At 35.2% G+C, this 12,053-nt stretch overlaps 1 protein-coding gene across 2 annotated transcripts in view; it reads left to right on the forward strand.

The window, feature by feature from the left end:
* Positions 1-12,053, forward strand: part of LOC144968447 (glucose dehydrogenase [FAD, quinone]-like) — a 45,629-nt gene that overhangs the window by 24,087 nt on the left and 9,489 nt on the right. Inside the window, exons 1-7 of one of the 2 annotated variants that reach the window (XM_078906824.1) lie at positions 213-324; positions 1,915-2,063; positions 7,269-7,477; positions 8,645-8,837; positions 9,625-9,753; positions 10,498-10,622; positions 11,464-11,631. In XM_078906824.1, coding sequence (XP_078762950.1) covers positions 1,940-2,063; positions 7,269-7,477; positions 8,645-8,837; positions 9,625-9,753; positions 10,498-10,622; positions 11,464-11,631 — 948 coding nt within the window. In that variant the 5' untranslated portion in view covers positions 213-324; positions 1,915-1,939. Of the gene's footprint in view, positions 1-212; positions 325-1,914; positions 2,064-7,268; positions 7,478-8,644; positions 8,838-9,624; positions 9,754-10,497; positions 10,623-11,463; positions 11,632-12,053 lie in introns of those variants that run through there. The other variant, XM_078906823.1, reaches the window with a different exon arrangement.

Raw genomic sequence — 12,053 nt, forward strand, 5'->3', positions numbered from 1 at the left:
TATCTATCTATCTATCTATCTATCTATCTATCTATCTATCTATCTATCCCCAACCCCATCAGAGCATAAAAACACAATACGCTAGTGCTTTGCTCAGGCGACAAGCCGTATCTAGGCAAACACTTAGCGAGGCACACGTGCGGGGGCTGTGACCATTGGCTCAAAGAAAGGAGTGTCATTTCTAGTAGCGTTAGCTCTCCTATTTCTAGGCTGTTACCAAAGGCTATTGAACTCCGTGTGGCATTTTAGAAATGCAATGTGTGTCATTGTTCATGAGCTAAATCTATACTAAGCAATTCGTTCAAGTGTTCATTTTCGTAACAGGTAAGTGAATCGATGATTAAATATTATCTGAGTTGACTATTGATGTAATGTGTTTAGATAAAATACAGACAATCCGCCAACCGGATATAACGTGCCTATGTGTAACCATAGTCGTTAATAGTCTGTTTGACATAAGTTAGAAAGAACCACGGAGGAAATAAATTTTTTGACTCTATGGTTAGAACTAATCATTAAACTGGCTGTCTAAAAACAATAACAAAGAGCTGAGCGACGGCAATTTCGTTCCATCTATAACATGCTTGGGCTTGAGTTTTTTCATGTAATGCAATATCCACTAAACATGCGCAGAATGTTTTACAAGAGGTCCCAAGCCAACAGCAACACAACTTAAAAGACGAGACATAACGCCCGTGAGGCGATAGAACATTTTTTTCGACAGAGACAACGCTGTTAACGGCCAGGTGAGAGAATGTGAGTAAAGAGACTTTTCCAAGGACGCAACTTTGCGCTGGGACCTACAGGTGTGAAGTCGATTTTTATACTTCAAGACCACAAAGCCGCAAATAATAGTATATTTCCATCGAAGTGAGTTCATTATGTGTACTGAGGTGGGGGGGGGGGGGGGGGGGGGGGGGGGGGGGGGGGGGGGGGGGAGAGATCATAAGTGGCACCAAATGGAGTTGTTGTTTTTTTTTTGTTTTTGTTTTTGTTTTTTGTTGTTGTTGTTTTGTTTTGTTTTTATTATTTTTTTTAATTTTGGATTGTTGTTGTTTCTGGGTTCTTTTCCTCTCCAGCTTTTTCAAATAGGTAAGTTTGTCCATTTTTAGTGACGGGATTAAGAAATTTAATCAGTGCGGGTCAGGGGAAATTCTCTTACAGCTAAGGGACAACGACAATTTCTTTGTTGTTTTGTTTTATTTATTTATTTATTTTGTTGTTGTTGTTTTAATTCAAATTATGACCTCTATATAAACGTTGGCAAAGTGATTCCTAATTCAATAAAAACTCCATCCATTTTCTGCTGCTTAAGGAGGGGGGGGGGGTCATTAAATATCAGACGGAATCGAACCTGTTTCAGTCTTGTCAGTCTAATGCAATAATGTTTTAAAGATTTAATATATTATCCGCTTAATGGGCGCAAATTGCTTTATAACCAAGTCAACAGAAACACAACATAATTTGCAAGACGAAACATGACACATATGAGGCGAATTTTTATTTCAATTTTTTTTATGTGATAGGGACATTGCCTGTTTCGGGCTAGATACTCATTTTCCGTCTGAGTGCGGTGAGAGAATGTGAATAAAGGCTTTTTCCAAGGACTCAACCTTGCTCCGCCAAGAACGGGACTTGAATCAAGGACCTACAGGTCCTATGACGAATGACATACCCCAAGACCACAGAGCTGTACCTACAATGTTACTTCTCTATGTGGAAATATGATGTTGGGCAAGAAAAAAAAATGGTTATGAGATTCTGATAAAGATATTATATAATGAACAAGAAACGGAATGTTGGTCCAGAACCTTTTGACTATCTAAGAAAAAAAAAATTAATTTATTAACCAAAAAAAAAAAGTACTTTGATTAGACTGACTTTCTGTAATATCTTTTTTTTTTCTTTCTAAAGTTTCATCCAAAGAGTTAAAACTGCCATGGCCTGGACACATTTGATTGTTGGGGCCTTGAGCTCTTTCCTGGTGTTTATTTTGCTTGGACAACCAAAAGATAATACTGGCATTGTTAGTAAAATCAACGACAGCTACGACTATGTTGTTGGTAGGCACTTTATTATTATTATTATTATTATTATTATTATTATTATTATTATTATTATTATTATTATTATTATTATTATTATTATTATTATTATTATTATTATTATTATTATTATTATTATTATTATTATTATTATTATTATTATTATTATTATTATTATTATTATTATTATTATTTTATTGTTATATATCAATATTATTATTATTATCATTATTATTGTTATTATTATTTCTTTTTTATTATTATTATTATTATTATTATTATTATTATTATTATTATTATTTTATTATTATTGTATTATTATTATTATTATTATTATTATTATTATTATTATTATTATTATTATTATTATTTAATATAATAATAATAATAATAATAATAATAATAATAATAATAATAATAATAATATATATCATCATCATCATCATCATCATCATCATCATCATCATCATCATCATCATCATCATCATCATCATCTCATCATTATTATTATTATTATCATTATTATTATTATTATTTTTAATATTATTATTATTGTTATTATTATTATTATTATTATTATTATTATTATTATTATTATTAATAATATAATAATAATAATAATAATAATAATAATAATAATAATAATAATAATAATAAAAATAATAATAATAATGATAATAATAATAATATCATCATCATCACCATCATCATTATTATTATTATTATTATTATTATTATTATTATTATTATTATTATTATTATTATTATTATTATTATTATTATTATTATTATTAACAATGAACAAAATTAAATGCAAAACAAGGAAGTCTTCAGCAGAAAACAAACAAACAAAAATATTAAAACCGATTATGTTTTCTTTTTATTTATTTTTTTTTCTTTTAGATTTTTAAAGCTGGTTTGCTTTTAATACTTGGGCAGGACACAGCTTCAGGAGGTGCTGTAAAACAATTACCAAACACCTTTTCATCATTTTAACCAGAAAACGTCGTATATAGAAAGATTGGACAAGGCTTCCAATGAAAGCGTTGCGCTCCATTAAACATTTTTGATATAATATTATTGTTTAAAAGTTGTCTGGCCTAAAATTAGATATGGTAAAATATCGATGACCGGCACTACTACTACTACTACTACTACTACTACTACTACTACTACTACTACTACTACTACTACTACTACTACTACTACTACTACTACTACTACTACTACTACCACTACTACTACTACTACTACTACTACTACTACTACTACTACTACTACTACTTCTACTACTACTACTACTACTACTACTACTACTACTACTACTACTACTACTACTACTAATAATAATAATAATAATAATAATAATAATAATAATAATAATAATAATAAAAAGCGATTTACAAAAGCAGTTTAAAATTCACTATCATAAAAATCAGACTTTCGCTCCGTCTTGGCTCAAAGCTTATCATAATATGCGCATTTATATGCACTCACACAGACGTATAGGTAACACACACACACACACACACACACACACACACACACACACACTCTCTCTCTCTCTCTCTCTCTCTCTCTCTCTCTCTCTCTCCCTTTGTCCTTCTATTCCCCGCTCTCTTTCTCTCTCCCTCTGTTATTTGTTTTAGCTCGTTACAGCTACAGTATTTATAATTTAAAATGGATTTTGAATTCACTAGAATGTCATTCATGGTTGATTCCGCTCAAAAGACAAAGTACACAAGACCGGTTTATCTCAGACATTGGGGGAGGGGGGGGGGGGGGAGGCACACTCTTCGATTTATATCTCACTTGGTATTTGTTCTTGTTTTTAATGGATTAAAAAAATGAAACTCCATGAATCCAAAAATTGAATTAAAAAAAAAATAAAATAAAATGACAGACAATTTAATCAATCACCCAAAATGAAATTAAGCAGTTTAGATTTGGCAAATGTAGCCTAAAAGGCTTTCACACAGTTGTTTTGATTGTGCGTCTTAGCTAAATGGTGGTCTATAGTTTAATTAATAATGATTATATCGTTGGGTAATCAACGTCATCACCATCATCATCATCATCATCATCATCATCATCATCATCATCACCATCATCACCACCATTATCATCATCATTATCATCATCGGTTATCAGCCCTCCATCACCATAACAACAATAAACCTCATGACTATCAAAACCACTCCTTTTAAATCATCACCATAAACCTTCAAACTGATTAGACCAGTGTCGTGTCATTTAATATTTACATGACCGAAAGCGCTGAGTGGTTAAGGCTCTTTATCAATACCAAATGAACTTGGGTTCAAGCCCAAACTGTCGCCATCAAGCCCCGCATTTATGTCGAATCATTAGGAAATGTTATTTATTTATTTATATTACTTTTTTTGTCAGTTATTCATTATTTATTCATTTTCATAATTTATTCATTTAGTTATTGATCAATCTCCTTAACTTATTTATTTACTTATTTGTGACCCATCGCCTCCAAACAGTATTATGTCGGTTTTGAGCTCGTGCATGAAAATTATTTTCACGGCCAATAATATAATGCTTAAGTTTATCTGTTTTAGTGAAGAAAAAATAACATAATTCCTTTGATAGCAATAGACTGTAAAGCCAATTTATGGTCATTTAAATTGAAATTCGCTTTAATCAGTTAACTGTCGTACTCTGGAAAGACACTTAATTAAAAATTTGGCCAGAAAACTCGTCCTTCAAATATCGATCAACTTTAATGACTCTCATCTTGGTAAAAACTCTCAAACATGGGACCTCGCCGTCGATTTAAATGACCCTCATCTTAGCAAAAACTATCAAACCTGGGACCTCGCGATCATTTATTGAAGGACGAGTTTTCTGGCCAAATTTTTGAATACGTGTTTTTTTCAGAGTACGACAGTTAACTGGTTAACTCCATAATACCAGACTGAGGCGACGAGTGGAATTTATCATATACTCAAATACACATAAAATCGACGTAGTGTTTTATGAATCGGCTAAGGACTTACGTTGTTGTCATTTACACGAAGTTGATGAGCTGTCTCAAATAAACTTTTCGCAAATCAATGGAGACAGCTGTGCCGAGGTTTTGTGCTTTAAGTGGGTCCGAGTCCAAATGATAACCTCAATGGTCTGGGTTCGAACCTTGTATGCGCGCTATGGGCTATCATTCCCATCTGCGCCATTCAACTTACACCACAGACAGCCCAGGTTTAATCCACATGTGATTAAGAATAATCTTCAGGTCCCTTATACCTAACTGTGATGATAACAAGTGAGTCAAGACAATAGTAACACCCAATACAATAATAACAATTCTGTACAAATTTTAATTAGACTGTTACAGGAAAAGATAATGAGAATAAGTGGAAGATAGAAGGAAGATTATGGATGATGTATATTTTACTCTTTTATCTATTTGTCCTGTATTTATTTGATCACAGGAAGAATGGCTCTAATTAAGTGGGGCTAATCTATTATTTATTTATTTATTTATTTAATTTTAATCATATGTGCCTCTGGGTTGGTATTTTGAAAACGGTATAAGCCCGTTTGGCTTATCTTTAATCCAGCCAAACCAGTTTTGGTTGTGTCTAGTTGACACTCTTCCTGAGACAGGGAATATGCTTTGTGTACTGGTATCGCCCGGACTGTTTCTTCCGTGGCTAGGACCTTCTTCCGTGGCTAGGACCTTCTTCCGTGGCTAGAATCTTCTTCAGTGGCTAGGACCTTTAGCCGAGAGAAAGTTAAACGTTCTTTAAAAGTTTGTAATTTGACAACTGGTTCCTGTCTGGTTGTTTTAGCGTGTATGACCGTTTATTCTGAGGAAGACGAGTTTTGTTGAAATTGGCATGAGAAATAATTATCGGAATAGCCAATCAGAACGGAATAGAATTTCCCAGATGGCTCATGCGGTCCAATTATTTTAATTAACGGAAAGGGCAGAAAATAGCCGGATCGTAGGATTACTAATTGCAATTGGCTAGTCTTGAAAATTGAGCTTTTCTTGAAAACTGAGGTTTTATATCGCGTAATGTCCACTAAACGTGCTCAAAGCGCTTTACAAGGGGTCCCTGGCCAACAGCAACACTTAACATGTAGGACGAGACATGACGCTTGTTAGGCGATATTACAAATTTTTTTTCGGACAGAGACAGCGCTGTTAACGGACATGTATTACTTTTACGCCTGAGTACTGTGAGAGAATGTGAGTAAAGAGCCTTTTTCAAGGAATCGCGAGGCACGTACCCAGGACCTTCCGATCCGAAAGCGAGTGTCATACCACAAGACACATAGAGCTCTGATAGAGACACGAACCCGAGGCCATAACGCACCCGGAATCTTGTTAAGTAGGAGAAAAGAATAAAATTAGCAGAAAGTATGCAGATAACTGAACACGCAGATTAAGAGTAGATGAGGTCCATGGCGAATAGGGACTTGTAAGTAATAGTATTCGGGTAAGTTTGCGACATCTTGACCATTTCATGCCTCAACTTTGGAACGCATTCGTGTTGACAACCGGACGTGTTGAAGTGTCTTAATTCAAGGTGTAAATTTCCTTTTGCAAATACCGGTGTCCATATTGTTCCCTAATCAATAGAAGGGGTTTTGAAACGGACGCGCGAGCAAGCGAAAACAGCTCGTCACAACGACTGATGCACAATTTGCCTCGATCGATCGTTGAATGAAATGAAAGAGCTGATCGCGACCCAGGGTTAGATGTCGATAGAGATAGAACTGTATACGGCAAAGGCTATCAAAAACATTTAGTAAATATAGCTTTTATATAGGGCAGTGTTTACTAAATGTGATCTAATCGCTAGACATGGGATCCCAAGCCAACAACAACACTTAAAATATGGGGTGAGACATGGCGCCAGTTAGGCGCTTTTACAATTTTCATTTTCGTTAGAGACAACACTGTTACCGGCTGTATGAGTAGGGTGAAATAATGTTAATAAAGACAACTTTGCGCACGCTGCCGAGATTGGGTCCCCAATCAGGGACCTACCTGTCTGAAGGCGTGTGTAAACCACAAGACCATAAAAGCCGCAAAAGTGATGATTTAACGATGCAAGAGTATTTTACACGTGTAACTCTTATTTATGAGACGGAATATCTTTCAAAACGATAACGTTATTCATAACTTTCTCTTGTCCAATTTACAGATCAAACCGTTTTAAACTAATCTATTTTTTTCACCAGTCGGAGCAGGTTCTGCAGGTTGTGTTGTTGCAAGCAGATTGTCCGAGGACCCCGATGTTACTGTCCTTCTCATAGAGGCTGGAGGGGATGACCGTGGTGACGTCACTATCATGACTCCTGGCCTCAACTCTCACCTTCCCCATACAAAGTACGACTGGGAATATTATACTGTACCACAGAAACATTCTCTGGAAGGATTTAAAGAAAAGGTTTGAAACATTTAACAACATTTTGTCAAGTGTGGGGAAAAACATTGATAACAGCTTAATAAAACAAGCCTTTGGGCCCCCCCCCCCCCCCCTTCCAAATAATTTGTCCGGCTTTGTTGTCTAATGATCCGGACCTGTAGGTCTCTGGTTCGGGTCCCCCTCGACACGGCGCAAAGTTGTGTCTTTGAAAAAGGTTCTTTACTCAAATTTAGTACTCACACTCGGGTATAAAATGAACACCTGGCCGGTAACAGCTTCGTATCTGTTGAACAACAACAACAACAACAACAAAATATAATAAAAGTGGTGAGGCGTCATGTCTCGTCCTCACATGCTAGCCTAAGTGTTGATGGTGTCTTGGGACGCATTGAAAGCTCTTTGAGTATATTTAGTAGATATTGCGCTAGATATATACTTATTTGAAGGTTTGGTGTCCGAAATTGTTATTGGTTCATTGTTGTAGTGGAAATACTTTTAAACCAAAATACTGTCCATAACAAAATCAAGCCCATAATAGCGTTGTATTATCAAACCTACAAATGCGGCCCGGTTTCTATAGCGTGAAACGGACAATAGCAATTGCTTGCTCTCCTTTTGATTTGGATGCTAGTCTATCGCAAAGTACTTTCCACCAAATCTAACAGACTCAGCTAAACATTCACTGCTGGGTGGACAGGGGGGGGGGGGGGGGGGGGGCAGAAAAATCCCGGCTACACCCGGGATCGATCTTGGTGCTATAAAAGAGCTAAATTTTGTTGTTCGTTTGTAAATTAAAGCTGTTAAAATTATTTAGTTCATGAAAACATCTGATACAACAACAACACCAACCACTACTACTACTACTACTACTACTACTACTACTACTACTACTACTACTACTACTACTACTACTACTACTACTTACTCTACTACTGACTACTTCTACTACTATACTACTTCTATGCTACTACTCTACTACTAAGTACTTCTACTATACTATCTACTACTACTGCTACTTCTACTAATATTGCTACTACTACTGCTACTATTAATACTACTTCTACTACTACTTCTACTACTACTACTACTACTACTACTACTGCTACTATTAATGCTACTTCTACTACTACTACCACTATTACTATAGTAGTAGTAGTAGCTATTCTAACTCCCCAATCATGATTCCAGAGATCATTTTGGCCCCGGGGTAAAGTCCTGGGCGGATCATCCAACCTCAACAGTATGGTGTCTATACGAGGTCACAAACTGGACTATGACCGATGGGAACAAGTGGGTGCAAAGGGTTGGAGCTATAAAGATGTACTTCCGTTCTTCATAAAAATGGAGGATAATCAAGTTCCGGAACTTGCTGCCAATTCAGGTAAAACGTCATTAATATCAATATTACGCCACGAACATATACCATTGTCACTGAAAATAAACAACAAAATAAGCAAACAAAACAAAGAAAAAAAAGACAAAACAAGACAAATAAAAAATAAAAAAAAGAAAAAGAAATAATGAATAGATCGAAAGTTGATAAATACATTTTTAAAAGTAATTTGAAAAATAAAGAAAACGGCCAAACTGACGTGCATTTATTAACAAATGTGCACCGTGATGTGTACTTCTTTGCAGGTCTGATAACCCAATTCATCATGGCCTCATTGATGTAATGGAAATTTTAAAACAGCCCAAATAAATATTATTCATTACAACTATATTAAACTAGGCCCATAATTGCGTTTGGATGTTAGACCTGCACCTCAAAACAGACAGTCCCGCTGGAAAAAAAAAAGGACGAAACAAAGAAAAACAACTCACAAAATATTTTTTTTAAAGGAACCCACAAAATTTAACCATAAAAAAAAAATAAATAAATAAAAAGAAGACGAAGAAAATAAAAAAGAAGAGTGAAAAACGAAACACCACGTTGAATGTAAGATCCAATTTAACCAAGGACTTGTTAAAGACTTTTCTGGATTCCTTTTTATCAACGATTTAGACGAAAAATCAATTTCTAAAATATATTTTTGTCCACACCATTGACAAAAGACGATTCGATGGATTATTTATATGAAAAACCAACAATGCTATTACTGTTGCTATTAATCAGAGAATGCACCGTTTGGAGACCATCAATATCTAACGCGCTTTTATATCAACAGAGTACCATGGTCAGGGGGGTCCTTTGAAAGTGACCAAGCCACACACGATGCCTTTGACCAACTATCTGATACAGGGAGGTTTGGAACTTGGCCTGGACCTAACTGACCACAATGGGCCAAATATGAGAGGTGATTGTACTATATTTGCCATTTACATTTGAGATTTCCTAATGCCAGTGATCTAAAACAACTTGTGCATAATTTCTGTATGTTTTCTCCGTAGTCTTGTTGTTTTGCTGTTGTTTTTGTTATTATTGCTGTTGTTTTTGTAATTGTTATTGCTGTTGACGATGATGGTGATGATGATGATGATAATGATGATAATAGTGATGATGATGATGATGATGATGATGATGATGATGATGATGATGATGATGATGATGATGATGATGGTGATGATGATGATGATGATATTATGGTGTGATGGTGATGATGATGATGATGATATTATGGTGTGATGGTGATGATGATATGGTGCGCGATGGTGATGAAGATAATGATGATAATGGTGGTAGTGGTGACAATGATAACGATGATGGTTTTGGTGGTTGAAGTCACAACGAATGACGATGGCGACGATAACAATGATGATTTGGTGATAATGATGATGATGATGATGATGATGATGATGATGATGATGACGACGACGACAACGACGACGATTATCGTGAATGAGACTGTGGTTATAATGTTGATGTCAAAGTTATTTTCCGACTGCTAGAGTTGGTAAAGAAAACATTGGTAGAGGTAATTGTAGTATGCTTTAAAGGTCCATTGTAATAATTTTATGATGAGATTGAGTTTTTTAAAAAAATGATTGTTGACCGCCGTCAGTCCTATTCATAATGGCCATTCTCTTTTATTCTCTTTCAGGCATATCCATAACCCAATCTAACTCATACAAAGGTGTGCGATGGAGCACATCACGAGCCTACTTGCACGGCGTTATGGGTCAGCGCCCAAACTTGCATGTCAAACTTAACACACACGTTACCAAGGTGCTTTTTAGTATTTCCTAAAACTATATTTGATTTTTATGATGTTGTGTACAGAATCAATATTTAATAGCATTCTACATCGATTCGTGTGTGTTTGTGTGTGTGTGTGTGTGTGTGTAAGAGAGAGAGAGAGAGAGAGAGAGAGAGAGAGGAGAGAGAGAGAGAGAGAGAGAGAGAGCAGGAGGAGGAGAAGAGAAGAGAATAATATAATAAATAATAATAATAATAATAATAATAATAATAATAATATAATAATAATAATAATAATAATAATAATAATAATAATAATAATAATAATAATAATAATAATAATAATAATAATAATAAAATAAGAAGAAGAAGAAGAAGAAGAAGAAGAAGAAGAAGAAGAAGAAGAAGAAGAAGAAGGATGAGGAGAGGGATCCGGAATTCTGATATTAACGGAAGAGTCCCTTCAGAGCCGTATGCTCTATTAACCAGTCAACTGTCGTTTTCTGGAAAAAAAACAACTCGTATTTAAAAAATGGCCAGAAATATTTAAATCTATCGATATTTGAAGGACGAGTTTTCTGACCGAATAAATGTTTAAATACTTGTTTTTCCAAAGTACAACAATTATTTGGTTAATTCAAAGTACATATAGTTTTCTTTTAAGGATTGTGGCAAATGAATCTGACTCTTGAGCTAAAACATTTCCCATCAACTCAAAATTTAACCCAGTCACCCATTTACTGCAAGTTGGATTGTGTGTTTATGATTGCAATATTGGCAATTAGCATATTCTTATTGGGGTTTATTGTTTTTTAATGTGTTTGACCCATAGCTAAACTTAAGACTTTCCATTTCCTCTTTATCTTGGCAGATATTGTTTGATGGCAAGGAGGCCAAAGGTTTGGAAATGATCGACAACAACCGGAAGCTGAGGGTCAGTGTCAACAAAGAAATTGTTATGTCTGCCGGGTCTGTAGGTTCCCCTCAAATCCTGATGTTGAGTGGAGTTGGTCCCAAGGAACACTTGGAATCTCTGGGGGTAAGATTATGGCTACTTCAGTATATTATATGCCTGCTAATTTGAGCTACTGACCTTCTAATTTGTGAGTTTTGCTACAATGAACCATGGAATCACAATGCAATATGAAATACCCTATATTCTTACTTCGTGACTAGCCCAAAACGGAATGTGTCAGCCTGAATGACACGAGGAACCACAAGGAAATGGGACGTGTTGTACGTTGAACTAAATGAGATGTTGGAAAGAAGAAGAAGAAGAAGAAGAAGAAGAAGAAGAAGAAGAAGAAGAAGAAGAAGAAGAAAAAGAGGCGGAGGAAAAGGAGATGGAGAGGAGGCAGTGGAGGAGGAGGAGGAGAAGAAGGAGGAGGAATAGGAGGAGGAGAGGATTAGGAGGAGGAATAAAAGGAGGAAGGGGAGGAACGGGAGGAAGAATAGAGGAGG

This window comes from Berghia stephanieae, chromosome 3 (genome assembly GCF_034508935.2).
Source record: "Berghia stephanieae isolate SIO BIC M18660-M18661 chromosome 3, UCSD_Bste_1.3, whole genome shotgun sequence".
NCBI lineage: Eukaryota > Metazoa > Mollusca > Gastropoda > Nudibranchia > Aeolidiidae > Berghia > Berghia stephanieae.